The sequence below is a fragment of the Palaemon carinicauda genome, chromosome 31 (genome assembly GCF_036898095.1).
Source record: "Palaemon carinicauda isolate YSFRI2023 chromosome 31, ASM3689809v2, whole genome shotgun sequence".
Lineage (NCBI taxonomy): Eukaryota > Metazoa > Arthropoda > Malacostraca > Decapoda > Palaemonidae > Palaemon > Palaemon carinicauda.
Window position 1 is genome coordinate 16,542,827 of NC_090755.1, and position 15,337 is coordinate 16,558,163.

The following is a 15,337-nucleotide window of genomic DNA, read 5'->3' on the forward strand; positions in this document are numbered from 1 at the left end:
GACTTCCACCCACCAATGAGTGAGTCTCCACTATAAAGAGCATGAGGTTTTGTATATAGTGTCAGACAAATTACAAATTTGGAAATCATTTTTATTTTTCCTAGCTATACAAACGTGGAGTTCTTTACATATACTGATCCCACCATCACCTTTCCCCAGAAGTCCTGACACAATTGCAAAGTGACGGTTTGCTAATAGTGCAGGTACTAGTGGAGTGTAATTACACCTCATAAATACTCAATAGCTGGTTTAAGCTATCGCCAAAATATATCTCCACTGAAAAGAGCTTCAGGTATGTGTAGATAGGGAAAATACAAATTATTTCCAAATTGGTCATGTTGAGAAAGTTTTAGATGCAACACACTTGCATTGCACTTCTGGGTTTGCTAATCTATGTTCAAGAGAAGTTGAGTAGGATTTTAATAAATATTGGGCTCTTTACTCAATAGTGCCAGCGTGGAAGGTTATACAATAATAGAATAGCAGCTGAAATTTTACTTTAGAGTATGGGTTTAATGAAGTGAACAATTTTTAGTAGTATTCTAATTTACAGTTCCAAGTTAGCCCAATATTTATTTTGAAGGTATAAGAGTTGGTTTAGATTACTACTATAAATACTCTCCTTCTAATTGTATACTGGACCCATGACCAATTTTAGTCAAGGTAAAATTTATTTTTTAATTCTGTAAGTTTAAATTTAGTGATTGACATATTTGCTGCTGTATTATACCTTTGAAATGGTGCTTTAAGGAGCATTTCACGGAGCGACACAGGTCCCTCGCCCAGAAATAGATTTTTCCTTCGTCAAAATCCCTTTTTAACTACCACTATCTCTTAAACCAGGGGAATGTGGTATTCATCTCATGGTTTCTGGGAATTTTCTTTGAAGTAAACTTATTTTCAAACTAGAATTAATTGCAGTATTTCAATACTTACCTGGATTTCATGCAAGTTTCCACCTGCCCCCCCCCCCACTTACAGAAGAATAAGGAATCAAAATGGTGGCAGCTAGGAGGGAGCATTGTATTAAAAAGTCCTATACCCTCCAGCACCTGTTTCTATTGAGATAAAATGAGTTTTGCACATGTCATAGCAAAATCATTAGTTATTTCTTTTTTGTATCAAGCTTTTAATTTTAAGATTAGATAGCCCATAAATTCCTGGTAAGTCTTTAAATAATTAACATTAGTTTAAGAATTTAAGTTGATATTGACATTTTTTCCTTGTGATGCAGAAGAATCTCCTTCAATCTCCCAAAAAGAGCCTTCAAGAAGTATGGATGACTCCTCAAAATCTTCTGCTTCAGCTTCAATCAAAAGATCAAAATCTTCCTCATCAAGATCACCCAAAAGGTCCAAGTCACAATCTTCGTCATCGTCAACTCGTGTCCCCTCTACAACTCGTTCACCCTCAAAGTCAAATTCCCAATCAATATATAGATCAAAATCCTCTAGATCATCCGAAAAATTTAGATCACAATCTTCAAAAGTAAAACCTCATAGAAGTGAGACTGATGAAATAGGTAAAGATATACACAGAAAATTACTAAAATGTGGCAGCCAAAGTAAGGACAAATTGTCAAGACAAGATGGGAATCCTAGTAGAAAGAGGAAATTAAGTAATGTCAGTGTTGACCAATCGAAGTCTAGATTGCCAAAGAAGATTGATGATGGAAAATCCAGCATTCTGGAGGAAAGGTATTTTTTATCGTATTTATTTATGTTTGGTAAAAAAAAAAACTATTTACTTTTATTTTTCTATCTTTTTCTACCAGTGATGAATTTTGATATAAAAGATGTCCTAGATTCAGCCAGTACTGTAAAATGTTTTTGTTTTTTTTTCACTTTATTTTTCTTTTCAGCTGTTTTATAGTTTTTCTATTCCAGCATTGTGGAATAAACGGATTTTGAGCGAAGCGAAAAATCTATTTTTGGGTGAGATAGCCATGGCGTCCTGATGGAAGGTTCCTTTTTGGTAGCTTCCTTGGGTAAATAACTACTAAGATATTCCCAGAGAATTTAACCACAGGTTATCACAGAATTCTAACTTCTGGAGCGAGTATCCTAAAGGTTTCCCTTTTAAGACATCGTATATCAACAGGGGACGCATGTATTAACGCGCCACATAGCTATCTACACCCCGAACAGAGTTAATGCTTCGGTGTGTAAGGGCTGAGAATAGCTGGGAGCCGTTCCATAGCTAATCTCATCCGTGGCTACTTCTGGTACTCGAGACGTAAACAAACGGGCGCCATTGCTTAAATGACGTCACGACCGTCTTCATCCTGAAGCCAGTTGCTTGCCGATCACCATGATACAGCAGAGCAGGGTGGGACCTAAAAACCGGACGAAGTAGCAGGGAGGGTCCATCAGGACGCCATGGCTATCTCACCCAAAAATAGATTTTTTGCTTCGCTCAAAATCCGTTTTTTGGGCTCAAGCCATGGCGTCCTGATGGAAGAATACCAGAGAATCAATGTATCGTGGTAGATTTTTCCCTATTAGTAAGTGCCAAGGGCTTTGACAAAATAGCATAGTAATCTTAGTAAAGAACCGTAGGGAAGAATCTTCCTGCCCCCCTTGGCAGTGAAGTTCCCACGGGCCATGCCGACGTCAAAGTGGTATTGAAGGGCTATTCACCCTGATAGAAGAACTTGAAGAACTTGGAGATGAAGCTGAATGTTTGGCATTCATATAGGAACATTCTGAAAAGCAGACCGGTGGTGGTTGGACACTGTGTGCTGAGAAGGTTGGTTTCATCTCCAGGGTATGAAGAGTAAGTATTCGTATTGGAACATTACATAGTCAGAGTGAATATAAATTAAGGGTTAGTATCTTAATTTCTCCATGAACCATAAGGAAAAGGGGATAATAAAACTATGACAGGCATGTATTTCATAGTAAGTAGGAGCTGATTGAGACGCACAGGTAATAAAATAGAAATTTTATTTCACAAATGCAGAAATTAAATGAATTGCAGCAATAAGTAAAGTTCATTTACAGTAATTATAATGTACATAGTAATAAAGACTTGCTCTTGAATCTGAAAAGGAATTTCAAATTTATTAGTAGGCACTCGTTCTCGAGGAACGTTAGTCTTTGATTAAAACACATCATGCTCAGGGCATGCGGCACTTGTGTGACAACTATGACATTTCACCCGGGATAAGAACAGTTATAAAAGCACTAAGTGTTTTCGACATCACTACGTATCGCTCGAGGGTCAACATAGGCACCCGAAGAGTTAGAGTCCCAAGTAACTCGCTGTTCTATGCAGAGTTAGGTGCAGGTTTCATAACACTACCTGCGGCTACCACAAAATGTTTGATTTCGTGCACTTGTTTCGCATAATTTTTAAAGAAAACGCGCGAGGACTTCCAGCCTGTGAAGCTTTTAAGGCTTTCAAAGTCCATACTCTGAAAGAAATTCAGAGATGATGCAACTTTCCTAGGATCATGACCGGCGGGTGTACTGTCAGGATCCGCTCTGCGAATGAAGTAGGTGATTTTCGCTCTTAATTGTTTCAGTGACAGGTCGCTGCCCGATGTTTCTCCTTTGAAGAGTTGGCCTCCACCAAAGTTCGAAGTTCTGCGAAGATAGACCTTGAGGCTCTCTACTGGGCATAAAGAGACATCTTCCTTCAGGGGGCATATTCTCCAGGGGACCCATCTTTTGGTGGGTAATTCATTTTTGGCGAGAAACGTCGGATCAGGGGAGAGGGTAATGTCTCCTGTATCAGTAAACAGGATGTGACCCTCTTCTCTTGATAATGCCACTATTTCGCTGACTCGGGCTCCCGAAGCAAGAGCAAAGAGAAATATAACTTTCTGAGTCAGATCCTTGAGAGGGCATGAATCCTTATCCAAGTTGGAGGCGAAATGGAGCACCTTGTCTAATGACCAGGAGATCGGTTTCGGTGGGGGTGCTGGGCGTAGACGAGCACATGCTTTCGGTAGTTTATTGAAGATGTCGCTGGACAGATCAATTTGGAAGGCATACAGAATTGGTCTGGTCAAGGCCGATTTGCAGGTTGAAATCGTATTGGCTGCTAATCCTTGTCCATGAAGGTGAATGAAGAAGGACATGCAGAAATCAATTGTGATTTCTTTAGGATTTTTTGTCTTGACGAAAGAGACCCATTTTCTCCAGGATGATTCGTATTGCCGTCTTGTGGATTCGGTCTTGTATTCCTCGAGGAAGTCTAGACTTTTCTTCGAGATCCCAAACCTCTTCTTTGCGGCTAGGGAGAGAAAATCATGAGATGAAGGTCCTTGATTTTCGATGATGAAGCGAAGACAGTCGACTTCTGTACTTGTTGGGAGAGAACTGGGCCCGGGAGAGGGATCAGCTTGGGCTGCAGCTCCAGGACCAGGGGGGTACCAGTTGCTCCGGGGCCACTTGGGAGCCACTAGGGCCGCTGTCCCTTTGAAGGTTCTCAGTTTGGAGAGGACTTTCAGCAGAAGGTTGGTGGGAGGGAACAGGTAGATCTTGGACCATCTGTTCCAGTCCAGTGACATGGCATCCACTGCTTCTGCCTTGGGGTCCTCGTACGGGGCCACATACCGAGGAAGTTGATTGTTGTCGCTCGTTGCGAAGAGATCTATCTGAAGTTCTGGGACTTGGTGAGAGATGAAGGAGAATGATCTTGCGTCTAGAGACCATTCCGACTCTATCGGGTTTGTTCGAGATAGAGCATCCGCTGTCACGTTGCGGAATCCTTGTAGGTGAACTGCAGACAGGTGCCACTTCTTCTTCTCTGCCAGACGGAAGATTGGGAGAAGCACCTGATTTATCTGGGGCGATCTTGAGCCTTGGCGATTGAGACATCGAACTACCACCGAGTTGTCTAGGGTTAGACGAATGTGGATCGAGGGAGGCGGGGATAGTTTCTTCAGAGTTAGAAGGACCGCCATGGCCTCCAAGATGTTGATGTGGAACGTCTTGAACAGGGGAGACCAGGTGCCTGAGCCTGTTTTTGGTGGGAGTGACCTCCCCAACCCTCCAGCGAAGCGTCCGTGTGGATGTTGAGTGATGGAGGTGGGTGTTGAAGAGGAATGGACCTTTTCAGGGCCTTTACTTCCGACCACGGCTTGAGGAGAAGTCGAAGTCTGTTTGGGAGCCGTCTCTTGAGGTCTCTTCGAGCGATGGATGCAGAACGTCCCCAGACTCCCGCGGCATCCTTTAGCTGTGCACGAAGCACTGGGTTTGTCACTGAGGCGAACTTTAGAGAGCCTAGAACTCGTTCCTGCTGGCGTCTTGAAATCCGTTTGGATTTCAGTAGTCGCTTGACAGACTCTGCTATTTCCTTCCTTTTCTTCTGGGGGATGGAAAGGCGGTGTGACTGAAGGTTCCATTGGATTCCTAACCACTGGAACTTCTGAGCTGGAGAGAGGCGAGATTTCTTCTCGTTTATCTTGAATCCCAGGTGTTCTAGGTATTGGGTGACTTTGTTGCAGGATTTTACACAATCCTCGGGCGATGGAGCCCAAACTAGCCAGTCGTCGAGGTAGGCCATCACCTGGACGTTTCGGAGGCGGAGCTGTTGTACTATGGCGTCCGCCAGCTTTGTGAAGTTCCGAGGGGCCACATTGAGGCCGAAGGGCATGGCCCTGAAGGCGTAGCTTTTCCTTTGGAGTCGAAATCCTAGGTAGGAGGAAGCGTGATGGTTCATTGGAACGTGCCAGTAGGCATCTATGGAGACTGTGTAGGAACCTCGAGGCAGAAGGGTCCTTATTTGTTGAAGAGTCAGCATCTTGAACTTGTCGTTCGCTATGAACTTGTTGAGGGGGGATAAGTCCAGAATGACTCTGAGTTTGTCGGAGTCTTTCTTGGGGACACAAAACAGTCTTCCTTGGAACCTGGTGGACTTTACCTTCCTTATCACCTTCTTGTTCAAGAGATCTAGGACATATTCTTCCAGAAGGGGGGTTGATTGTTGGAAGAACTGCTGGAATGTTGGGGGTGGTTGAGTCCAACTCCAGCCTAGACCCTTCTTGACGATGCTGTGTGCCCAGGGATCGAAGGTCCAACGATCCTGGAATTGGCGGAGTCTTCCTCCCACCGGAAGCACTTCATTGCTTCTGGTGTCCCGAGGGCTTGCTGCCTCGGCCGCTAGCTCCCTTTCCTCCTCTGCCTCTGGAGGGACGGCGAGACGCGTCTCTGCCTGCACCTCTGTTTGAGCCTCTACCTTTGGGACGAAAGGTAGTCGTCTGTTGCTCGAAAGCAGGGGTGAAGACCGGTGACTGTGACAACACCGGTTGGGTGACCAGTTGAAAGGTCTGTTGTGGCTGAGCTGCCACTTGGGAGGTAGCGGGTCCCGGAAACTGACGTCTTGGTTGACGTTGCTGGGGTTTCTGTTTCGAAGATTTCCTCTTAGGTTGAGGTCCGTCGTCCTGAGAGGATATCCTCTTCTTTGACATGCCCCACTTGTGGAGAAGGTTCCTATTCTCCGTGGCGGCTTTGTCGGTGATCTCCTTCACAAGGTCAGAAGGAAAGAGGTGTTTGCCCCAGATGTTGGAGGAAATCAGCCTCCGGGGTTCGTGTTTCACAGTGGCACCTGCGAACACGAATTCACGACAGGCTCTCCGAGCCTTCATGAAGTGGTACATGTCCTTCACCAGGGTTGCCATGTGGGATTTGGCAAGTACCATGTAGTGGTCTGGTACTCTGGTGTCACAGGCCATAATGTCAAGTTGGACCTGGTGGGACATGGATGCTGCGAGCCTCTCCTTCGTATCTTGTCCCCGACGAAGGAGGTGATCGTTAAGTTTCGGGAGGTCTTCATTAAACTGACGTCCGGCGACGTCAGGATCTAGCTTTCCCACGACGAAAGTATGCTGGATGTCCTTCCAGTGTCGAGCGTCAGGGGGAGTAACTATGGAGAAGGGTCTGCACTCCTCCAGTGCAGGGCAGGCTTTCCCCTCTTCCACAGCTTTAAGGCACGCAGCGAAGGCCTTTTCCATGAATGGAAGTACCGCATTTTCAGGTGCGACGTAGGTAGGGTGCTTCTTGCTCAGGGCCGGAAGCTTAGAGCAGGTAAAACCCCTACTCTTGAACGTGTTGGCTAGCATAGCCTGGGCCTTCGCGAGATCGAACACTATCTCTTCTTTCGGTCCCTCTTAATGAGAGAATGCCTTGATGAAGTCATTAAGCTTCAGCACGGCATTTAATTCCCGTGCTGAAACTTGGTGACGGGCAAGAGGGCTCTCGAACTTGGGGAAATTGCTCCCCCAGTTCGAATCTAAATTTCTCTCTTTTACCTTTTTCTTTTTCTCAATACTACTTCGACCTTATCCTAATTTCACAAACTTTCTTTAGTCTTGCTTTCCAAACTCTATGAGAAAAATTTCCCTCATTATATGTGTGTATATATTATGTACATATATATTTATTTATTTATTTTTTTTTTTTTCTTTTCTCCTATGGCTTGGATGTTTTCACATCCATTGTAGCCCCGGCGGGGATGTTCATACATCCTTTATTGCTGCCTGCTTTGATGAGTGGGAGGAGGTATCACGGTTGGGAGGTGTTTGCATTCAAAGCTATATATGAGAGTATTGGATGATTTCAGCCATCCCGAAGATGGTTTGGACCTTTTTGGCGGAACTATTCTCAAGTGTTGGGTCTTCGGAATCCAGGGGGATCCAATGCTTGGGGTAGGACTCTCGGCTTTTGGCCGGAAGCCCGTCATTATAGATATGGGGAGGATGATTCCATAATTTCTTGGTCTCAGTCCTAACAGGCGGGTTCTGCTTACACCTGTGCCTCTATATCTGTTTTGATGCTATCCTTCGGGTAGGGTATGGAGTGGACCATCTGGGAAGTATACTCTCATTGTGCCGATAGTATAGAGTGCAAATTTCCTTTCCGACGCGTGATGGCCTAACATTCTCGAGCAGGTACATCAAACTAACTCTTTTCCCTCTCTTTACTATAATGGATTCTTTAAGGAACGAACCCCCATCCCCTGGATACGCTGACTCTCCCCCGGCACTGTTGACGACCTCTGCTAATGTGATAAGGGAAAGCTCTGTTGATGACCTCGGAACGGGAAAGGACCATTCTACTGATATTTCTAAATCGAGTAATTTGGGTAACACGAGGAAACTTTGAATCCTCCATGTTACACAAATCTCAATAGAAACAAATTATGATGATCTATGTAAAGCATTTGAATGCTATGGATGCATAAAAGAAATAAGGATGAAACTTGAAGCTGAAACTTGGGATTCATGGATATCTTATGGTAGTTATGACGAAGCATTTAGTGCAATAAGTAATTTGAATAATATTAAAATTAATAACTTGAATGTCGCGGCTGCTCTCTGCGATAAGGTACCAAAAGATTTAGATGTGTACAGGCCTGCCGATTGGTTGGAAAAAGGCGCAGATTTAGTCATGCCCTCCCAGAGAAATCCAAAACCACCGATGTGGCTTATAGCTGAATCAAAGGGGGTTACAGGGAATTATTTTAAAATATGCAAATTGATTCAGAAAAAAGTAGGAACTATTGCACCAGGCGATATATCTCGTTTCGGAAAAAATAGTTTCCTTATCCATGCCAAATCCAGTACACAGTCGGTAATATTGTCCAATATGAAAATAAATAATGATGACATTAAGTTAGATGTCAAACCCCACCTAAATTTTAGCTACGGAAGGGGCGTAGTTTTTAACAGAGACCTATATGATTTTACAGAGGAGGAGATACTGGCCATGTGTCCATTAAATGTTTGGAAAGTTCATAAAGTCCCAGGTACATCAATGATAATCCTTACGTTCCAGGATGCTGATGTACCTTTTCATATTATTATCGAGAACGAAAGGATTAAAGTAAGACCCTTCAAGCAGAAGCCATTGCAATGCTTTAATTGTTTTAAATTTGGGCACCCGTCCAAAGTTTGCAAAAATGAGAAGATGTGTGGTATTTGCTCCAAATCTTACCATGGAGAGTGTGCACTTGGAGCCAGGTGTTTAAATTGCAGCTCGAATCACAAATCCACAGACAAGATTTGCGAGCTATATAAGTTGGAGGAAGCTGCCCTCAACAAATCAAACTTAGAACACATAAGTGTGACCCATGCCAAAAGACTATTAAATAAATCAAATACATATGCTAAGGCATTAAAATCAAACCAACCTAGCACTGCCAATAGCTCAAAAAAAAGTATACTATCTGACAAAATGTCAAATAACGAGGTAACCTTATCACCTCCTGAGGCTTTACCACGGTGTATTAACACTAGGTCATTGCCCATTGCTGTACAGCCTTCAGCCGCCATTACAAAAAGTAATACAAACCTCTCTCAGGCCATGTCCTTGCCTGATCTGATGGAGGTTCCACTTAAGACTAACTTACCTGATGCACCTGTTGTGGGAAAGGTGCAAAAACCTCGAATCCCACCATCTATCAATCGCAAAAGAGAGAGACCTCCATCTCTCTCTCCACCCTCCATTAAAAACGTTAAGGTTATGACATCAAATAAATTTGATGTTTTGTCTGTTGATGTTTCTAATGAACCAGAAGATGGACTGAATAAATCAGAAATTCAAGTTGAGGTCCACCATCCACCTCAACAAATAGATAAAAAGAATACAAAGAAAATCACCAACGTTAAACCCAACATAACAAGACCACCTCTGAAGAAACCTACTGGTAATAATGTTACATTAAAAACTTCTAATGGGAAGACCTCATCCAAGATGTCTTCCAGAAATAATCCATAGTTTTCTCCTCCATTTTGCAATGGAACTGTCAGGGTTTGAGGGCGAAATATGAAGAACTTAAGCTCCTAATTCATGAGCATTCCCCCATAATTGTATGTCTACAGGAAAGTATGCTTGATTCTAACACTCCTAGTCCTCGAGAGTATGTTAGCTATAGAACACCATATAATCAACAAGCAGGGAGCCATGGCGGAAGTCTCATGTACATTCGTCGAGATGTTCCCCAAATACCCATGTCTATACGTACAACCCTGCAGGCAGTTGTTGTACAAATTGATATAGGGAGAAAATATACAATATGCTCTCTGTACTTACCTCCAAATGATAATATTTTATATGATGATTTAGCAGAGGTCATTCAACAACTCCCTCAACCTTTTCTCTTACTGGGAGATATGAATGGTAGACATCCTTTATGGGGTGATGTTTTGGCCAACACAAGGGGCAATATTATCTCATCAATTGTGGAGAATGAGGATGTGGGACTCCTTAATACAGGAGAGCCCACACACTTCCATGTTCAGACAGGTACTTTGTCATGCATTGACCTTTCAATTGCAAGCTCTAACTGCCTTCTTGATTTTGATTGGAGGACATTAGGTGATTGGCATACTAGTGATCATGCACCAATCATTATAAACACCAACAAGGGTCCGCCTTTGCAAAGATCGCCACGTTGGAATCTAGACAAGGCAGACTGGGTTAAATTCTGTGAGCTAAGTGAAATCGAAGGGAGAGCAGAACAGTTTGAAAGTGTTGATGATGCCATAGACCTACTGAATGGAACTCTTCATACAGCAGGAGTCAATTCAATTCCCAAAACAACAGGGTTATTCAAACGACGACCAGTCCCGTGGTGGTCTTCAGAACTAACTGCACTCCACAGAGCCACAAGAAGATCTCTAACACGATTGCGTAGACGCAGAACTGATGAGAATTTAATAATGTACAAGAAATGTAGAGCACAGTTCCGTCGTGCCATGAAAGAAGCAAGGCGCCAGTCATGGATATCTTTTGTTTCCTCTATTAACAGTAGAACACCACCATCTTCTGTGTGGAGGAAAGTAAAAAAGATAGCTGGCAAATTCACCCCCAACCCACCACCAGTGTTGAAGGTGAATGGCCAGTATGTAACTGAAGCAAATGAAGTTAGCAATGCCCTGGCTAATCATTTTTCAAATGTATCCAGCAAGTGTGAAGGAGCCCCTGGTCACCAGTATAGGAGCACTGAAGAAAAGAAAATTTTAAATTTTGCAACAAGAAGGGAAGAGTCGTATAATTCTCCTTTCACTGAAAGAGAATTTGATTCCGCACTTGCTCATTGCAACGATACAGCCCCTGGACCCGATGGAATTCCATATGCAATGATTAAACATGTACATTTTAATACAAAGCTATTTATTTTAAGCATTATTAATAGAATATGGCATGATCATAGCTACCCAAGTGTTTGGGAACTAGCCATTATTTTAGCCTTTTTAAAACCCGGTAAAGACAAGTTTTTAGCAGCAAACTATCGTCCTATTGCATTGACATCTTGTTTATGTAAAATCATGGAGAAGATGGTCAATGCAAGGCTGATATGGTACCTTGAAAAGAAAGGTATTTTATCACCGATTCAATGTGGATTCCGAAAAATGCACTCAACGACTGATGTGTTGATACGACTTGAGTCATCTATTTGTGAAGCCTTTGCTTCCAAACAGCACCATGTTACAGTATTTTTTGACCTTGAAAAGGCATATGATACCACATGGAGATATGGTATTCTTAAAACCATTCATGAATTGGGATTGAGAGGAGAGCTGCCACTATTTATTCAGGCATTTCTTTCACGTAGAGTTTTTCAAGTGAGAGTGGGGGAAACTCTATCAGAGAGTAAGTGCCAGGAAGAAGGAGTTCCTCAGGGTAGTGTGCTGAGTGTAACCCTTTTTGCACTAGCAATTAATGGGATATCCTCAGCCATTCCCCAGGATGTTCTCTCAACACTATTTGTGGATGATCTCTCAATATCATTTGTTGGCACTAGAATGGCAATGGTTGAGAGAAAAATCCAACTCTCTATTGATAAAATTATCCAGTGGGCTGACATGAATGGATTTAAGTTCTCGACAAGTAAAACTACCATTGTCCATTTTTGTCGTATCCGGGGAGTACATCCAGACCCAGATATATACATTAAAGGTCAACGGATACCATGTGTATCGGAAACCAAATTTTTAGGTTTGATATTTGACTGTAGACTTACATGGGTTTCTCACCTAAAAGCGCTAAAAGCTAAATGTGTTGAAGCTCTGAATATCTTAAAAGTATTGTCCCATACATCATGGGGGGCAGACCGCAATACTATTTTAAAATTATACAAGGCCTTGATTTTTTCCAAAATTAGTTATGGTTGTGAGGTATATTCTTCAGCCACCCCAAGCCGGTTAAAAATATTAGACTCGATACATCATGCAGGTATTAGATTATCTACTGGAGCTTTTAAAACCTCGCCTATCCCAAGTCTCCTTGTTGATGCTGGAGAGTTACCTCTAGACCTTTACCGAATGTCTTCCATTCTTCGGTATTGGTTTAGATTGCAAAGACTCCCTAGCTCTCTAGCCTTTCAGACTGCAAGCCTTGTAAGACACGCATCATACTTTGAGTTGCACCCAAAATCTCCTCAACCTTATGGCTTTCGGGTGAATCGATTTTTAAATAGTCTGGATATAATTAGAAATAAGGTACTTCCATTCAAGGTATCATCAATGCCTCCATGGAAATTACCTGACATATCTTTTTGTAAATACTTTATTGGAGTTAAGAAGAATATGACTGACTTAGAATCCAGGTCTCTTTTTATGGAACATGTCGAAGAACATAGGGGATCGACTTTTATATATACTGATGGCTCCAAATCTGATGCTGGCGTTGGATTTGGAGTACATAGTAATGATTTTAATTGTAGAGGTGCACTTCCTCTAACAGCTTCCATATTTACTGCCGAACTGTATGGCATATTAACCGCTATTGAGAAAATAGCTTTGGAAAAGGAGGGTAATTTTACAATTTTTAGTGATGCAAGGAGTGTTCTTCAAGCTTTAGAAGTTTTTAATTCTAATAACCCTCTAGTTTTAAAGATTTTAGAATGGCTTTTTATTATTGGACGGAAAGGTATAACTGTTCGATTTTGTTGGGTTCCAGCACATGTAGGTGTGTCTGGGAATGAGAAGGCAGATTTACTGGCGAAGAATGCGGCATCCGAGTTGCTACCAAGGAGGTATCCCATTCCATGTAACGATCTCCTACCTTACATCAAGAAATTGGTTTGTGATAAATGGCAACAGCACTGGGACAGTCAAGACGGCAATAAAATGAGGGAAGTAACAAATATCATATCACCTTGGAGGTATAACATGATTCCCCGAAAATGGGAGACGACTCTTTGTCGTCTCCGTATTGGTCACACACGGTTGACACACGAGTTTCTGCTGAAGGGCCAACAGCAACCGTATTGCGAGGACTGCTTAGTACCTTTAACAGTGAGGCATTTGTTGACCGAATGCCCTAATTTTACTAACTTAAGAAATAGATATCTGTTTGAGGCTCGAGATGAGGATGGCAGGTTTATCCTTGCCAAGATTCTTGGACATGATGTGTCTTACTATGCGAGCGGAATTTTTAGATTTATTTCAGAAGCAGGTCTTCTGAAAACTATTTAACTATTTTAATGACTTCTTAATTTTTATGGTTTTAATCGAATTCTCTTTTAATTTTCATATACAGTAAATGGTATCGGCGTCAATGACCTTAGATGTCAGGATGCCAGAAAACTTTCAATCAATCAATCAATCTTCTTTCGGTTCGGTCTCTTCTTTAGAGGCAGGTTCAGAGCGAAGTCGGACGTAACAGTCCGGGTAGGCCTCAAAATTTGGGAAAGAATTCCACATCTTCCAGGGGGACCGAGCCGATCTTGTCGCTGACAAAGATTCTGCCGGTCGCTATCACCATATGCTCAGCATACCTCCATGGGTTGGCATGAGAGCAAGCCGGGGAGATCCTTAACCGAGATCTTCTTCGGTTCTTTGGATCCTATCATGGACCTGATGAACTCCTGATTCTCCTTTAACTTGTCGTCCATGACGGCTTTAATCAACCGGAGCATTTCTTGAGTGGATGATGAGGGTTCCGGGGTCGTGGAGGTAGACGGGAGAGACACTTCCGTCGGTGTAGGAGTAGGGGCGGAGATGGAAGGAGGAGCGACCTCTTGCTCCGACTCGGCGTATTCCACCTGGTCTTCGTCATCTTCAGCTCCTTGAGCCATAAGGGTCTTCTCCGTGTCTTCCGAGACATCCGACATGTGTTCGTCATCTTCGGAATCCAGGCGGCACTCGTGCATGGACTGGGCCATGACTACATCAGGTTCCACTGTAATTTGGACAGTGGGGATCGAATCCTTGGGTACCCACAGAATCAGGGGAGGCCTTAGGGAACAGAAGTGACCTCAATTCTTCAGTGGCCAGGTACGGTCCGGTGGCATTCTTCTGGAAGCCACGCACCCACTTGCGTAGCTTCTCCCGAGAAGTGTCCCCTGACCTCCGCTGAGGGAGGGTTATGGAAGGCATCAACTAGGTGAGCCTGGCAGACCGTACAATTCAGTGGGTCCCAGAATTTCAGATCCCCTTTCTTGTTAGCACAAGGGGAGTGAGTCCTGCAAGCCGTATGCCCGTAGAAGTGCGGGCGTTTCACAGCGCAGAAGTCGAAGTCACACTTCATCTGCTCCTCCTGTGGAAGAAAGAGAAAAATGAGTATGGGGGGAGTCATAAGAATGGCTCTTAAGCTAAGTTAACATTAATCATTAATTTTAACTTAATGAAGGGTGTGATGCATAGAGATTGAAGTAGTAAAGAAAACATACTCCATGCATCCCGCCCGGCTGGCTACCGCAAGACTTTATCCCTGGATAATCCGAGATGGCTGAAGGCACAGGATAGTATTCCTTAGAAGTCCATAGGGCAATGGAATTCCATGGAAATGCCAAGGATAAGTTTGGGACCGAGGCCACTCAGTCCCAAATTAGGGGGCTAACAGGTCCCTTAGGGTAACTGCTTCCGGCAACCAGCCGCGCTAAGATACACGCAGCATGCTGGAATTTTGAAGAATGCAAAGAGACAGCATGATTACTAATAGAACAGTACCAAGGCACTGATCTAATAGCGTAAACAGGCCATCTGTTTGCAGTGTAGGGCTATCAGTATTCATATGATAGCTAGTAGAAGGGGGTGCAAGTAGTCTTGACGCCTCCGGGGGGTTCCGGCAAACCTCCGGCACGCCGGAGGCCGCTCCAGCAGAGTTTCTGGCATTAGAACAGACAATATATAAGTCAAGAGTAATACCAGGGTGGCGTCCGCCGGCACAACGGCGGCACGCCGGCAGAGGAGCGGCGGCTCCGGCAGTCGGAGGATGCCGGATTGGTGACTGGGGCAGGATGGTTATAGCGGAACCAGGTTGCCGGCAGTAGATGCCGGCACTCCGGTGGCCGACCGGCAGGCGGACGGCGAAGCTATGAGGAAGGAGGAGAGCCATCGGCAGGAAGCCGGCAGCCCCCCGGCACGCGGGGGGGGGCTGGA

At 43.7% G+C, this 15,337-nt stretch overlaps 1 protein-coding gene across 1 annotated transcript in view; it reads left to right on the plus strand.

The window, feature by feature from the left end:
• The window catches only part of LOC137624324 (uncharacterized), a 381,551-nt gene that overhangs the window by 344,716 nt on the left and 21,498 nt on the right, over positions 1–15,337 (plus strand). The window contains exon 18 of the mRNA XM_068354998.1: positions 1,235–1,697. Within this exon, the coding sequence (XP_068211099.1) occupies positions 1,235–1,697 (463 nt within the window). The remainder of the gene's footprint in view (positions 1–1,234; positions 1,698–15,337) is intronic.